At 41.5% G+C, this 17,468-nt stretch overlaps 1 protein-coding gene across 2 annotated transcripts in view; it reads right to left on the reverse strand.

Annotated features, from left to right (window-relative positions):
* Positions 1-17,468, reverse strand: part of ANLN (anillin actin binding protein) — a 287,028-nt gene that overhangs the window by 44,526 nt on the left and 225,034 nt on the right. For both annotated transcript variants that reach the window (XM_030204140.1, XM_030204129.1), the window contains 3 exons: positions 15,854-15,889; positions 15,278-15,299; positions 5,969-6,081 (listed from right to left, as the gene is read on the reverse strand). In XM_030204140.1, the coding sequence (XP_030060000.1) occupies positions 5,969-6,081; positions 15,278-15,299; positions 15,854-15,889 (171 nt within the window). The remainder of the gene's footprint in view (positions 1-5,968; positions 6,082-15,277; positions 15,300-15,853; positions 15,890-17,468) is intronic.

The raw sequence follows: 17,468 nt of genomic DNA on the forward strand, positions 1-17,468 counted from the left end.
ACTGGTAAATAGGGTAGACTTGCTGGATTTTTTAAGTTTTCAAGGGACGAGACACGATTGGCCACTTTCCCTGCTTCTTTTTGTCTCGACATTGGATCCCCTACTTTGGGATATTATGGTGAACCCTGTGATTCAAGGCGTGGTGGTTGGTCCTCAGTGCTTCAAGGTGGCAGCATTTGCTGATGATCTCCTTGTCCATCTACGCAACCTCACAATTCTCTCTAGTTGATTTTGGAAACATTTTGAGAATATGGAGATTAAACGAGATTCTGATTAAATCTCACTAAACCGGAGGCCTTACATCTTCGGCATCTTTGAGGCGTGCCTGGGACCCTAGTTTTCCTTTATGTTAGACAAACTGTTTTTAAGTATTTGGGCATCCAATTAGCTGTGGATATTTCTAGTTTGTATCAGCTGACTGTCTCTGTTCTCATGGCAAGTACCAAGACACTTGGAAAGTTGGTAGGGATATTCCACTGATGTTGTAGGGCAGGATAAGTCTTGTGAAAATGGTGATATTCCAAAAATGGCTCTCTCCTTCCAGTATTACCTTTGCGCCTCCTCCATATAGATCTCAGGGGGCTCGATCAGCTCATCTCCCAGTTTTGTGGGGCTCATAAGAAACCGAAGATGAGATTCTCTTTCTTGTTGGAAAGGGGGTGGAGACAAGAGGGCAGATTAGGTCTTCCTAATATGAAGCTGTACAACCAAGCCTGCATATTGCATCATCTTGAAGTCTGGTTTTGTCACACTACCAACCACACCCCTTTGGAGTTTGAGCGCACATATGTCCCTTTTAACATTTATTCCTTGTGCCATCACCTGTCCAATCAACTCCCTCAGGCTCTCAAACAGAACTTATTGCTAGACCCACTGTGAGGTGCGTGGAATGTCCCTTGTTAACCATGTGGGAGGAGATCCGCCTGTCACAGACTAGATCTCCATCAGGGGAAATGTGGCATTTGAACTGGGGCTGGACAGTCCTATTTTTGCCTTGTGGGAACAAAAAGTTATCTCCTCCCCATTTGAGAGACTGCAGATTTGTATTGGAGTGACCTGGGGTAATAGATTTGCTTACTGTCAGATTAAACATTACATAACCTCTCCAGGTAACGAGTTATTACATCATAGGACAGGAGACCAGGTATGAGGATTTTTAATAACATCTGAGGAGGGGTTATCTGTTTCCGGACTGCACCAGGCCTTAATTCAATGGGAACCCCAAAAGAATGGGAGATGGACTTGGGTATTCCCCTACCAGATTGGGATATCTTGAAAAATCTGAAAAGTATCCCAGCCTTCATGTTTTTAGGGTGTTAAACCAAGCTTACTTTGCCCACAGTTATATCATATGGGCAGGACATGGACTTCCATTTGTCCTAAGTGCAGGCGAGTTGCCAATTCTTTCCATCATTCATTTTGGAGTTGCCCCAAGATACAACGTTTTTAGGTAAAAAGAGATACATTATTTCTGTCTTGGGGGGGGGAGGGGTGTCTGGTACAGTAGAACAGTTTTTGTTAGATAAAATGGGGATGTACCAGGGCAGGCATAAAGGCAACAACTTGCTATTTCATAAGATGTGTTTGGTGGTGCACAAATATGTCTTACAAAATTGGCTCTTTCCTGAGCCTCTGAATATTTGGCACTGAAGAAACCAGTTACATTGGTGATGTGTGAGGCTACAGATGAAAAGGCTCCCCGCTAAGAGAAGGGAGCAATTCTTACTGGTTTGGGAATCATATCTACAATCCCTGCACCCACAGGGACGTGGTTTGATCCTTTACCTGCATCATTTGGCTTTAGTAAGTCTGCAAAGTCCTGCTTTCACTATTGGGATGGGGCGGGGGAAATCAAGACATTTTCGTCTTTTTGATTGGACTCTGTGGGTCATAAGAGCACAGGCCTTCTGATGCAGACCATGGTTGCTTTAACAGAATTGGGGAGAGAGGAGTATTAGTAGGGTGAGGGTTTTGAGACTGTAGCGATTGTTTGTTCACACAAAGACTTATGCTGTTGGTGTATTTCATTTGTTTATTTTTCAATAAAAAAAGTTTAAACAAAAACAAAATGTTGAGCCTTAAAGCTAAGTATTTGCACTTCAATTTTTGAACTATTGGCTGTAGTTACATTGCTGAATTAATTCAAATGTTACATATATTTGCTTACATTTTGTCAATGTTATTTTGAACAGTATTTTGAATGTCACTTGATTGCAAGATAAATAGTAAAAAACAAAAAAAAGTTTTTTTTTTTTTTTTTTTAAAGGATCAATGAATGATACCTGGAACCAGAATAGCACAGACTTAAAGAGCTGGCAACTCAAAAATCTGAGCAAGGTTTCTGAGATCCTTTTTCCCCCTTGAAGCAAAAACACCAATTCCTGGTGTTACCAGGTATCCTATAGCTCTTTGGTTTTGTACTTTTAAATCTGGTTTTCCCTGCTGCTTTTTGAGTAGTTGATTATGAACCCCAGTAGCTCCAGCACTCGAATACTCCCCCACACTGCCTCACGAGCACCCTTCTTTGATGTGCTCTTGACCAGCCAATAGTCCAGGTAGGGAAACACGAACTCCCACTCTATGTAGCGATGCTACGACTACTGCTGGACATTTTGTGAAAACCCTGGGCGCAGACTCAGGCCTAAATGGAAAGATGTGGTACTGGTAGTGATGTTTCGCTACCTGAAATCTGAGATACTTCCTGTAGCCTGCAAGTAACTGAATGTGGGTATAAGTATCATTTAAATCCAGAGAGCATAGGCAATTGTTCGCCTGAATCATGGGGAGAAGGGTGCCCAAGGAAACCATCCTGACGTTTTCCTTGACATGTTCATGGACCTTAGGTCTAATATCCCCCGTCTTTTTGGGATAGAATCCCTTTCCCTCTTCCCTTAATGGAATGGGCTCGACTGCATGGGCCTTTAGAAGAGAGGAGAGTTCTTCTGCGAGCACTTCCCTGTGCTGAGAGCTGACACTCTTAGTGGGCAATTTAGAGGTCTGTGTTGCCAATATTACATAGCCCACCCTCCCCATGAGTGTGAATGGTTCTGCTGCATCAGGAAATACTTTGCTGAACATAAAGCATGAAATATTAAACACAGCTCTTGTAACGTAAAGCATGAAATATTAAACACAGCTCTTGTAACTTCAAATGTCTGGGCGAGTTACCCTGCCAGGCAGGGTATGGCCTGGATAAAGTTCCTAGGTGGTGCACACACTAAGATGTGCCCCAGCTCTTTCTGGAACATGGCCTGGAACTGTTCCTCATGGCACATTGTGGAAAAAAGTCATAATTAAATCAAAATGGTTAAACTGTGTTAAAAAGTAAAAAATAGAAGCAGCTTACCAGAGCCAAAATGATCATGGGAAAAAGAAAAGAACAAAACTGCTGAAAGACTAAGACCTGGGTAGGGAAAGAAGGAACAGCTTAAAAACCAAAAGGGACCTTACTCAGGAGGCAGACAACTTGCAGGAACGCACAAAACCCACAAAAATAGAGAAAAATCATAGCACGAAAGGGACAAGTCTTGTTAGTTCTGTGGAGAGAAAAGGACTGGTGGTCCTGCATGATTCTGGTGGTTGGGAAGGCACCTGCATATACAGTGTGGGCCTGCCAAAGGTTTCTTAAAGAAATAGTACATTGGGCAGAATCCGCACTGAGGCTCCAGAGACATCACCCACATGTGATAATGCTTAGTCCTGTTTGTCCTCTGAGAAGCAAAACTAATTCATATCCAGCTTGTCCCACACAAGTGTCACAATCTCCCAAATTCTTGTGAGGATAAGCAGCTGTCCCTCCACACTGCACACATTGATGGGGACAGATAGCTGTGTTTCATATTCTGTGCTTTATGCTCAGTAAAATATTTCCTGATGCTGCAGAACCATTCACATTCATGGGGAGGGAGGAAGTATAGCATACCATGACATTTTTTGCCATGCAAAGAGATAGGGGTGGGTAATAGCCACCATGGCTAGTAGCAAAGTCCTTATATTTCTTTTCCCCCAAGCTGGTAGGACAATTAATAAACAGCACAACTTTGTTGTTGCTGTTTTCTGCCAGCTTCCTGAATCATGTATGACCAGTGGGCCTCATATGATCACAGAGCTACTATAGTCCTGATTTCACAGCAAAGCAGGTAAAGGAGGTATCAGGAACAGGCAAGAAGCACTTTTCTGCCAATCTGACACATTGAAAGCAACTCCAAGGGAAGAAAGGAAGGTAGCAGGTGCCGTGCTGCAACTCAAAATAGGTTGGAAGCCATGAAATTAGAGGATTCTCTAAACCATGGTTTTTACTAGCTTGACAGAGTATAAACAATATTTGATTTACCACCAACATCCAGAGCAGCTCCTGGGTCCTTCAAATTTGACACCTCTGATACCCATACAGATGAAGTGTATGTATCAAAACTGAAGCACTTTTCTATATGTTCTTATTGGTTACAAAAACCCCTCGGAGCCCTTTCATGACCGGTATCACATCCAGGTATATAAGGAAAAGGGTAATGCATTTGATAAACCGCCTTTCTGTGGTACAACCAAAGGAGGTTACTTATCATGCTTAGCATCCAAGCATAGTACATATTTCATGTACGTAGAAAAGTAGGAAGTGATGGTAGATAAAGACCATATGGCCTATCTAGTCTGCCCACCTATACCAATTTCTTAGCTCTACAATCTTTTCCCTCCATCAGATATCCTTTGTGCTGTCTTTTTGAATTCAGATACAGTTCTTATATCCACTCTCTCTGTTGGAAGGTTGTTCCATGCATCTACCTCCCTTTCTGCAAAGAAGTCTTTCCTAAGATCACAAGTCTACCTCTTACCTTCGCTCCATAGCCTCATTTCAGGCTGCCTTTTAATTGAAAAGGACCTGCATCCTATGCATTTATACCACAGCGGTATTTAAATGTTTACTGTATCTCCTACTTTCTTCAAAAGTATATATATATATATATATATACACACACACACATACACACATATACACACTTTAGCAGCTTGAGAGTTGTGTCAATAAAGATATCCAAGGAAATCTCTTTACGGAAAGGGTGGTGGATGATTAAAAATGAACTTCCAGCATAGGTGGTGGAAATGAGGACTATCTGAATTCAAGAATGCATGGGACAATCACAGAAGACCTCTGTAGGAAAAGAAATGATTGAGGAGCTTACTGCTCAGACTGGATAATCTGTATAGTCTTTACCTGCCATCATCTATGCTTTTATAAAAGGGGTTTTTCTTTTTAATGCGTTGGTATACAATTGTGGAAGGTTATAAAATGGTGAAAAACTATATTGGGAAAAAACTTCCACCAAATAGCAAAAATTATATCAAGAAAAACATTGTTATTTATGAAATTTTATGTATACTGGAACTTTTTTTCCCTTCTTTGTAATCCACTCTGAACTGAGTGGAATATAAAAAAGTTAAATTAAATAATCCTAGTAAAACATTGATTTAAGGATCATTACAAGTAAGGTTTTGTTTGTACAAGTACCTAAAACAAAATAAAAACTAATTTAGTGTTAGTATGAATTTAGACCTCAGTTTGAGCACTTATCTGAATTAAGGTAAGAAAAGCAGCTTTACAATTTTTCTAGGTGAGGCACATAAATCAACATCTTTAATTTTAAAGATAAGCTCAACACAGGAGCAGTGGGCACAACAAATGATTAAAAAAAAGTAGTGAATAATCACAGGGCTACATAACGTTGTCCTGAACCATTCATTCTTTCCTTCACACTTTTTTTTTAATAAAAGTAAATTACTAGCAGCATCAGTCTAATTGGTTAAGTCAGAAACCTCTGTACTGATGCTTTCAGTTAGACCTAATCACTGTCAAAGAATGCTGACAATTGATAATGTTCATGACCAAGAACTTTCATTTAAAATGTGTAGAACCATCTGTTCTGCTCTAACAGCATCATTATCACAAGAAAAGTAGTACTAAATAACTCATTACCTTGTCTAAAGTAAACTTGCTGCTGCCTATTGAAGACAGTGTAAGTTTATGGGATCCAACAAGGACAAAGTTACTGGAGCGTATAGCATTGGGGCCTCCTGGACTAGCCATGGCTGTTTTGAAAAAAAACAAGCATTAACAGTAATAAGATACAGATTAAAGCCTTTATTAATACATTATATATCTAGAAAGCTGAATATCATCTATTCCTGTTGCTGTAAAAAATAAACAGTTGTGAATAAAACTTAAAACTAATATCAAATGGTGATCATATAACAACCCAACATGTTTCACCTTCAGGCTTCATTGGGGTAATGTAACATTCATAAGACTATTAAGTCCATGCATTTTAAGGAGTTTTTAACCAAACATGAAAATCAAATTTCCAACTTTCTCAAGTTCTGGGCTATTTCCTGCAATTGGGTATCCTCTTCGACTACAAAAAGATTCCCTAAGTGCTTGGTGACGTTTGATAACAATTCCTAAATTTTTCTCGATCCTAGTCATTTGGAAACCTTTAATTCGGCTAAAATGGCAGTTAAAACTTATTATGGAGTCAGGCAGTTCTAGTAGGGTTTAGTATTGTTACTGCCACTGTCCTTGTTTTATTTCTTTTTCCTTCATTTCTGTTTTATTGTATAACTCAAAGTTTCTTCTAGATGTGGAGTTGAATTTTTTCTTTTGTTTTATGTTACTATTGTAGTATTTTTTAAAAATCCAACAACAAAAAAAAGCATCTTAAAATGCACGGACTTACTCGTCTTATAGACTCATCAGTGTTTATCAATTTATTTGTGGCCATGATCCCCTGATTGTGTACCCCCCCCCCCTCCACCGCTGAATAATGATGCACTATGAAGAGCCCACCCAGTCTGCCAGCCATCTGGAAAGAGTGCATTTACCAATGGTAGCCTTCATCCAGTATAGGTCAAAAGAAAAAAAGCTGGGTGGAGGTTCTATGGGCTTTAGTCCACTCCAGACAGGCCAAGGCTCTCTTGCAGTCAAGCGTGCAGTACATTTTTTTAAATCACTATGGAGATATGGTTGTGGAAAAAAGTGTCTGCAGAATTGACTAAGATGATATTCTGACACTACTTTAGGAAGGAACTTGTTATGTATGCACAGGACTGCTGTGTTATTGAAAAAATGTGTAAGGTTGATCAGCTACAAGGGCCTGAAGCTCACCAACAGTGCAAGCTGACACAATGGCCAGCAAACATAAGACCTTCCAGGTCAGGTACTTCAGCTGGCAGGTATTTAATGGCTCAAAAGGAGCTTCCATCAGCTGTGTAAAAAAATGACATTGAGATCCCATGACAATGTGGGAGGTCTGATGGAAGGCTTAAATAGAAGCAATCCCCGTATAAAGCACATGGAAATATTTTCCTATTTGATACTGTAGTTCCTTTTTAACTATTTATTTTAAAATCACTTTGCTGACTGTATATCAAATACAAATATACTAAAATATTAGAGACTGAACAGAGATGTATCCACCTTCCACTTGGTGATAAGGTACATCTTAGTGCAGCTGACGCCTAACAGAGCAGGTCTTAAATCCTGACTCAGATGTAGAAGATATTCAAGCAGTTTTTGTGTAGGACAGGAAAAAGGATTTAGGGCCTTGTCCTCACAGCAGATCTTCTAGTGGAAACACTTCTAGTGGCCAAGGGAACCTGAGACACACTATCAGATAAGTTGAAGGAATCCATTACTAACCTCTCAATATCCACTCAGCGAGGGCTAGGGACTAAAGGTCAGGATGTAGTAGTGATAAATCCTCACTTATCAGTGATGCAATAAGGCACAAGGTCCTTCAATCCCGCTCAAGTTTCAGAAATATTTTTGCTACAAGAGGTACTGGAGGATACACATACCAAATATTCTCCACCCAATGAAGAATGAACACATTTGAGGCTAGTCTGCTGTGCAACCTTAGCCTATAACAAAACTGAGGGACTTTCCTGTTGTAATGAGTGGCAAAAAGATCTGTTGAGGGGGTGCTCCACTCTCAAACATCTTCTAGGCTATGTCCTTGTTTAGAGACCACTTGTGAGGCTGCAGAATCTGACAGACTGTATGTCAGATGTCTTTCCCTGCCAGATATGTGGCTCATCGGGACATCCCTTGCAATATAATCCCTACTTGTTTTTCTTTATCTTTTAACCAGTTCTCAAGCCTCAACAGAACATTTACTATATTTTAGTCAGCATGTAGATGTGGGCTAAATGGTAAATTCTCTCAATGAAGAAATGTGACTAGTGGAAGGCTACAATGATCCATACTGTGACTGGTGCTTTTTAACATTTATTTAAAAAAAAATGGGAAAACTACTCAAAGCTGTTAAGTCACATGGAGGTTGGAAGACTGGGCCTCAAAAGGGCAAATGAAATTATGTGAACAAGTGTAAATGATGCACATTAGGAAGAATAACCAAACTATAGATACATGATGCTGTGCTCCACAGTAGGAGTCACCACTAGGGTAAAGGATTTAGGTATCATTGTGGGAAAATACATTGAAATCTTTTGCTTAGTGTGTGGCGGTGGAGGCCAAAAAAACAAAAACAAACAATGATAGGAATTATTAGGAAGGAACAGAAAATAAAATATAATGTCTCTACATCACTCCATAGTGAGACTGCACTTCCAAGTATGTGCAATTCTGGTTACTGAATATGGGGGAAAAAAAAAAAAGATAGTGGAATTGGGAAAAGTACAGAAAAGACAATCAAAATTATTAAGGGATGGAAGGACTCTTATGAGGGAAGGCTGGGTTAGGGCTGTTCAGCTTGAAGAGACAGCCAAGAGGCAATATGAAAGAGGTCTATAAAATCCTGAATGTAGTGGAACAGGTAAATATGAATCGATTGTTTAATCTTTCAAAGTACAAAGACTAAGGGATACTCCCATTAAGTTATACAGTGGCACATTTAAAACAATAAGAATGAAATTTTTAAATCAACATATAGTTAAACTCTGGAACTCGTTGCTAGAGCAAGTGGTAAAGCAATAAATATTGCTGGGTTTAAAAAAAAAAAAAAAGGTTTGGACACATCCCTAGTGGAAAATTCTAAGAACAGTTATTAAAGTATATCTGGGGAAGCCCCCTGCTTATCCCTGGGTTTAAATAGCATGGAATCTTACTACTTTTTGGGAATCTATCAGGTACTTATGACTTAGAATGCCCACTGTTGGAAATAGGATATAGGGCTAGATGAATCTCTTCGTCTGACCAAGTAGGGCAACTCTTACGTTCTTACATGCTTTCCTGACACAGGAGGTGCATACCTGTCCCTCCTTGCATGCTGAACGTAATACATTTGAATTAGAGTAATTTTATCAGTCTATCATTGAAAGCCTTTAGAGCATTCCAGAGAGCTGCTAGCTCTAGGAAGTTTAACAGATGAAGTATTTCCTGAGCAGACCATAAACCTTGAATGTGGAGCCCATCTACACGAGCTCTTCATCTGTTAGTACTTTCTGAATTCTCAAGCCACAACAGAACATCTTCTATATTTTAGTCAGAATGTGGGGGTGGGCTAAATGAAGACTCATTCTGCCAGATTGGATTAAACCATCCATCAGGACAGCAAGTCGATGCACTGAAGGGTCCTTGTGGCTTGAGACTACTGGGTGGATAGTGTCCATTGAGATGGTATAAAATTTAGGCTGTCATAGGAGGGACATGAACTATGGAGGCCATATGGCTTAACATCCTCAACATCAGACCAGCTGATACCTACTTATGCACGTCTACTACTATAAAATGAGCCAGTATACACTGCTGTGGAAAAATGCAAAACCGTCATTTCTAGCAGGTCCCCTATGAACTCCAATTTCTGTGACAGACTGGTACTTAGAGTTACAAGGGTTTGTTATAAACTACCCTAACACCTGAATGTGTATAAATCTACAGTCCATAAGATGGTGGACCACTGTGTAAATCCTAATATGCCTGCCTTTCTTTCTGTGGAGCAGAGTTTGCCTAACTTTGTAAAACAGCAAGGTAAGGTTATCAGGAGTAGACAACATTCCAGAAGTTCTTATCTAACATTCCACTTGTAACCACAGCAACAGGGAGGGGTGAACGATGTGAGAAGCCCTAGGACTCTTATGTGCAAAGATTTGTGGTTGGAGGTCTTCAGATTGGTTTTGCAGGAACAAGTAAAGCCACATGTTTTTAGATAAAGGGGGCATCAGCAGAGACAGTAGACATGAGAATGGTCACATATACACAGATAAAGGTATAAAAGGCAATAGGAACTCTGCTAGCACTGAGTAGCACCTTGCTTCCTGGCTAGCAATTCCTCTCACAGAAAGAAAGAAAACAGAATTTTGCATGTACTACTTATGAATTGTAATTGGCAAAACAGCAATTAGATGTCCATTTTCCTATTTGTAATAAATCAGCTTCTATGATAAATTTATGATTGGCTAATGGTGTATTTCTTCCTGTGATCTTTAGTCTAAATTAGTTTATGTGGCTTTGCATCTTGCAGCCTGTCTGATAAGGAGCTAAACAAATGGGGCTAAACAAATGGACTTGCACACTGATACTTTTGCACCTTCTTCTGATGTGCTCTTGACCAGTCAATTCTCTAAGCAAGAAAACAGGTGCTGCAACTACTCCTAAGTGCTTTGTGAATACTCTTGGTGCTGATGTAAGGCCAAATGGGAGTATGCAACATTGGAACAAATCTCAGGTACATCCTGTGACTTGGTCATACTGTATCTGTGTGTATGCATGCTTTTAAGTCCAACAAGCACAATCAATCTTCTCTGAAAGAATGGGAATGAAGATGACTAGGGAAAGCATCCTGAACTTTTATTTGACCACATATTTGCTCAGGGCCCTTAGGTCTATGATGGGATGAAATCCTCTAGTCTTCTTCATGATCAAGAAGTACTGGAATAAAATCCTTTCCCTCTTTTCCCTGATGGAACAGGTTCAACTGCATTGGTCTGTAAGAGGGAAGAGTTTCTTTGTATGCAATTCCTGATGCTGGGAGTTAAACTTGATGCTCTCTGTAGGCAATTTGGAAGAAAGGTCTCACATTACAAATGGTGACCCTTCCTGGACAATTTTGAGAACCTACTGGTCTGAAGTTATAAAAGGCCATCTTTGTACAAAAAATTTCAGCTTCCCTCCTATGGTTATGGGGGTTGAGATTATGTCCTGCTAGAAAGAGTAAAAACCCCATCCCAAGTTTTGACAGTGGAGCTGGTTGGGATTTTTGGGCCCTCTGCTGTCTTGGACAAAAGCAAGAGGAAGATACATATGCTTGTGAGCAGTAGGACCTCCATCTATGCACCCCTCTACCCACCCACTGTAAAACCTAGAAGATAAGGCCAACTCTAGAATGGGCCTTGAGAGGATCTTAAGAGTGTGCGAGTGTTGCTTGATGAGGGTACCAGCTTCTCTGAAGAGATTCTCCCCATGAAACATCAGCAAGCTTTTCCTACACTTTTGGATTGAAGTCTGAAGGTCTGCAGCCATGCAATTCAGCAGGCTCCAATCCTCACTGCAATGACCCTTGATGTTGTATTGAAAATATTATAGGTCACATGGTCTAGTATATTTTCTGCACTCCTTTTCTTTGGCTGCTAGCTTGCGGAATTCATTGTCGTCCTCCCGAGGGGCAGAGTCAGCAAACTCCACTACACTGAGCAAAATATTCAGCAAATAGATGCCCATGAATTGATGGTAGGATGCAATGCAGGTTGAGAGCATAGCATTCTGTTAAAATTTTTTCAGGGAGACTCCAAAGTCCTTACTTCTCTCTTCAGAGGCAAAAAGGTATTTGTATTTTTGGCTCTTTTGAGAATGGATTTAACCACCACGGAATAGTAAGAAAGTTATAACTTAAACCCCAGAACCTTTTCAATTCTTCAGAGTCAACCTCTTTGTTAACAGGCGATATAGATGAAGTGGGGGGGGGGGGGGGGGGGGGGGGGGGGGAGAAATCTTCCACATTCTCATCTGCACCTCCTTCAGGATTCTGTGGCTGAGTTTTGTCACAGCATCCTTTGGGGGGGGGGGGGGTTGTCATAAAACTGGAGCATGCCCAATATTTTTGACTTGGGCTTGTCCTCCATCTACATGGAAAATAAGATAGCTTTAGCCATCTGCCTAACAAACTCAATGAAAGAGCTCCTTTGAAGGAGATATGTACATCTTATCTGGTGGACAGGAATCTGAAGGGAGGCCAGTGAATCTCGCCTCTGAGAAGACCCTTGCACTCCTCTTCAGAAATCTAGGAGCACTCAATCTGACTCATAAAGGTACTCTCCAGGAGATATTTAAGTCTTCACATACCTTGAATGACTGACTTCTTGGTCAGTTCTGGACTTTGGGGGGGGGGGGGGGGGGGGGAGACTGTTGCTTTGGGGAAGCTTCCTCTTTTAATGGCTGGATCGGTGTGGTCCATATATTGACTGAATTGCTCCTTGGAGGCTGTTGAACCCTCTGATACCATGAAGGATGAGCAATCCTCACACTGAGGTACTCAATGCCCTCAGGGTCATGCTTTGAGGGGGCTTTACAGTGTGACCTGGCCTCGACATGACAGTTTAGTTTTATTGAATTTATTATACTACTCTAACTAGTGAAAGAGTGATGTACAAATCAATTAAAAACACAATACAAGAAAAAGAAAACACTACCACAATTTTGATAGGACAGTAAAATCATTCACACAAGGGATAAACTAAAGGGCAGGGAAACATCAACAATGTATTAAAAAAAATAAAAAAAAGCGACACACTAACTGTTGCAGTGGATCCTAATCCAATACCCTAGCTGAAAGCATCAGAAAAAAAAGTCAGGATTTTAATTCACCTTTTAACTTTTTAAAAGAGAATCCTGCAAAGAGGGAGGGGAAGCTCATTCCAGATAAAAGGTGCAAGAAAAAAGAAAGCAGAGTGTTTAGATGATTCAAGTTGAGCAAATTTAGGACCAGGAAGAAGCAGTCAATGATCATTGAATGAATGGAGAAGTCCCACAGGATAGCAGGGGAGTGTGAGACAGGATGGGAAATCAGGTGTGTCTAAATGGAAAGCCTTAAAAGTAAGCGTAGCTACTTTATGAATGATACGTTGTTTTACTAGTAACCAATGTGAGCTTTCAGGAGATGGGCGATATGATCATTTCAACAAGTATGACAAGGACTATGAATCTCCTCTTCCTTACGAGGGGATCGGACAATGATCGATCCCAACAGCCTCTATCAATGCTCAAACTCAAGGGTGATCAAGACACTGTTGCTACATTCCCAGTGTTCTAATGGTGCTTCTGATGAACTTTTCTGGGACATGACTGGAAAAATAGATGCAGCAAAATCAAATAGCTCAATTTTGAAAAATGCCCAACCAGGTCCCCAGGCCAACAAAGCGAGAAATCTGTGGAAAAAGAAAGGAAGCTTTAAATGCCCCAAAACCCTAAGGTAAGTACAGGGTCAAAGAGGCCTCATTTGACAGTGACAGGACTTCCAGAAATTTTCTGAACGAATAACTTATTTTTAAAAAATGCAATTTGAAAAGCTGAGAGACAGCATTAGTTCAGTGCAATTGTTCTGCCCTGCAAAAAAGTGGTGGCTGGCTAGGTCTTGCATGACAGCAGCAGGCAGGAAGATGTATGCATGGTACATCATTCTCAAGAGCTGAATTAAACAAGCTGGAAAAGGATTCCCATTCAAGGGTTCCATTGGGTATTACCTACTTGTGAAAACTGAGTATTCTGCTTATCCTTGGAGACCAAGTTGCTGCTTTACAGATGCTCTCTGGAGATATTGCTCGAAACTCCACTCAGGAATTCACCTGCCCCCTTGTAGAATGAGTTTAAAGACACTCTTTTGGGATCTTGCCAGGTACTTGTGACCTGGATTTGGCCACTGTTGGAAACAGGATACTGGGTTTGATGGACCTTCAGTCTGTCCCAGTATGACAACGCTGATGTTCAACAGCCCCTCAGGGGAAGAAAGTCAGTCCTTCTGAAACTACTGAAGACCTCTCCCAATCTGATGAGTGATCACTCTCTTCCACATCCTCTAGGTAGGCATGTGTGTGGGGGAACTCATTCCTGAAACCAGCGACAAAGATTTGAAGGCTGTCATTCCCCCCTCCCCAGACCCCAACACACCCCTGGCTTTGACCTCAGAGACCTTCACCCTGTGCTTATCCAAATGGGACCTCCTATACCTGGAGACCCTGAAGCCTGCAGTACATAAGCAGCACAAAACCCAGGGGAAAACCCTTCATACCCTGGCAACAAGGGTCCCTGGCTCCTACTGCCCTTAGGCAACAGCAAGGGGAAGGTATGGATCCTAGGGCCCCAACCAGGTCTGCCTTCTCAGCAACACGACCAGCATAAGATATACAAAATAGCAATATTTCTCACCATGTTTCAGCCATAAGAAGAACCGACCAGAACGGAGCTCTTGGTCTGAACTGGCCCAACTGCTCCTCAGTCCAGAGACATCGAAATCCCAAGATCATCAACCATTTTATACCACACCATCTACAGTGGCCACATTTGGGGCTGCTCAACAGCTTCACTCCCGAGCCACCAACCGCTGGCACAGAATGTACGTCCTGGTCACAAACCCTCTCGGTGCTGCCACAGTTGCACAGAACACCCAGCCTAGGTCCCCTCCTCTGAAGCTGCTATACTGTTGCCCAATACTTTTTTTATTTTTACTTTTTTTTTTGCAGTCCCAGGCAACCAACATCCCCATGGGGGCACTCACTAGATATGCACAGCAACTGACCAGGAGACAGAAAGCACCCCAACACTCCAGCCCCAGACCAGCCACTAAGGGCCTCAGAGGCATCTCAGCCTCCTTCTTGCCAAAGCAAGGCCAGCTACCATCCTGGCTTCAGAGCCACTAACTCCGAGACCCTACTTACATACAAGAAAAAAAGGGGAGCTTAAATGAGGGAGACAGCCTGCAGACCGCTGCTCTAGGAGATCTGAGTAGATCTGTACCAAACAAGACAGACTGAAGACTGCTGTCTTAGGATCCCCAGGACCCATTCTGGCAAGGAACAGCGGTAGCATAAAACAATTTGTCTGGACTGGTCTAGCAGGACAAAGTTACATTTAAAACTGGTAAACATTTCAGGGACACATAAGCAGAACAATTGCTTTTGCAAATCACTGCGCATCTAAAAGTGTCTAAGCAGCTTTGAAAATCTCTATATTATTCAGAAATACATTACAAGCCATCAAAAATATACAACTATCACATACTAGCATCAATGAGATATGAAAATACTATGTACAATGGTTCAGTATTAAAATCTTGCTTACCTGGTATATGCAGGTTGCTCTTCTATTAAAAAAAAATAATAATAAATTCCTTAGTAAGAACTTATACCCAAGACACTTCTCCTTTATAAATATATTAGCAACTTACAGAAATGCAGCTATGATAAAAATGTACTGAGAGGAAGAAATTTAGTTGTTTGAATCAAGGATAAGGGTTTTAGAGGTTTTAGATGATATTATGCACCTCATGAATGATTTTTATCCACTCTTCTGGAGGGTACATTTAACATATACTAAGAGAGCATTTATTTAGTCCCTTAGTTTCCACTTTGGGCTTACAAACAAAAACTCTTCAAAGTGCTAGGGAAAAAAGTGCTCATGGGTGAAACTAAGCATTCGAAATTAATGTTGCATAGTTGTCAGTCTTTTTACTCTTCTTCTTTGGTGTCTTATGATTTTCTCTACTTTTAACAGTCAAATTTACAGTTTGAGAGAGATTTGCTTTGTGAATGCTTCTTTCAAGCTCATCAAAAGGGCATCATCCCTCTTTATTGCTAAATCAATAGAAGTAACAATTTCAACAAACTATTACAATGAAAATTTGATATTTGCACTTACAGTGATGGAAGTTAGTAGCCTCTTTGGTGTAATAGCCTAGAAGAAAGAGAACGATGGAATAAACAAAATATTTTGTTGTACAGATTTGACGTGACAAAGTTAGAAACTGAAGGTCACCTATTAGTTTTGTGAGCAAGAAACCCAACTGAAACAGTGACCTCTGCTACATATCAAAAAATTAGAACCTGAGAAGGGCTCAAACTTCAGCTTCATTATAGGCAATATTGGCTGAGAACTGGGATATCCAAAATCCTTTAATGTATTATCATTTAAAGCCCACCTATATCAAAAAGATTATTTCTGTAATCCCACTTGAAATAAGTAGAAACAACAAATTAGAAAATATACACATTACAGAAGATGATCGATAAAAAATAAAGATGCCATCCTGGACTATTTATAAAGTACTAGTAAAAAAGGCCCATTTCTGACACAAATGAAACGGGCGCTAGCAAGGTTTTCCTCAGAGTGTGTATGTTTGAGAGTGTGTGAGAATGCGAGTGTGTCTGTGAGAGAGAGAGAGTGTGTGTGAGAATGCGAGTGTGTCTGTGAGAGAGAGAGAGTGTGTGAGAATGCGAGTGTGTGCCAGGGGCCCTCCTCCCCCCCCCCCCCCCAGTTCCAGGGTCGTCCCCCACCTCCCTCCCTCCCAGTTCCAGAGTCGTCCCCTCCCTCCGACTTTCAGGGTCGTCCCCTTCCTCCCTCCGACTTTCAGGCTCCCTCCCTTCCGTGGAGTTGTGGTGTCTGCCCACACACCCTGCCATGCGGCCCGGAGGGGCAGCCGCGGCCATCACCTGCTTTCCTCCTCTGCAGTGCCGCTCCGACTCCTGAGGTCCCCCCTCCCCTGCGCAGGAATGCGCAAGCGCACCCGTGTGCCGGCTCGGCACAGCAGCACGCTCTCCGTGGCTCTGCCCCCTCTGCTCACACCCAAGGACTCCATCCTTTCTTTCCCTGCCATTGGTCGCAATGCTCTCAGCTACTCCGCCCCTCAATGCTTCTATTTCTTTTCCACACTCCGCCTTCGTCCCTGTGCCCTGCCCCTTTCGCCCCTCCTCCTCCGGCTCTGGTGTTCTACGTGACGTCAGCCTGATCTACGGAGCCTAGCAGACCAACTCGGAAGAAAGCCACAGACACAGGCAGCAAGATGCATAGAACATTGGAGGTGAGAATTATTATATAGGATTACCAACATAGTTGGTAAACACTACCTAAATTTCATCTAGTTATACTCTAAGCCAACAGTTCTGAACTGGTCTGTCAACACTAGTGTGTCACAAAGACCCGGGAAGTGTGCTGTGGGGGCCAGCACAAACAGGACTGCAGTAGGAAACATGGCTACACAAACCCTAATGGTTATTCTTTAATTTAGTGCGAGCCTCTCTCCTTTCCTGGGTTGCCAACAGCAAATGATGCTTACCAGGCTTTCAAATCCGGTAGCTCTGGCGCACTAGAAGTGAAAACATAAATATGGTTTGCTGCCAGCAACCCAGAGAAACAGTACAACTCACACAATTTAAAAAAAAACAAAAACATTTTGAGTCTGTGTAGCCATGTTCCCTACCGCCAGACTGTCTTCTGCTGTCCCTCTCCCCTGAAGCAGCAATACTTTTTTTTTTTT

The sequence above is a fragment of the Microcaecilia unicolor genome, chromosome 1 (genome assembly GCF_901765095.1).
Source record: "Microcaecilia unicolor chromosome 1, aMicUni1.1, whole genome shotgun sequence".
In the NCBI taxonomy this organism is placed as follows: Eukaryota; Metazoa; Chordata; class Amphibia; order Gymnophiona; family Siphonopidae; genus Microcaecilia; species Microcaecilia unicolor.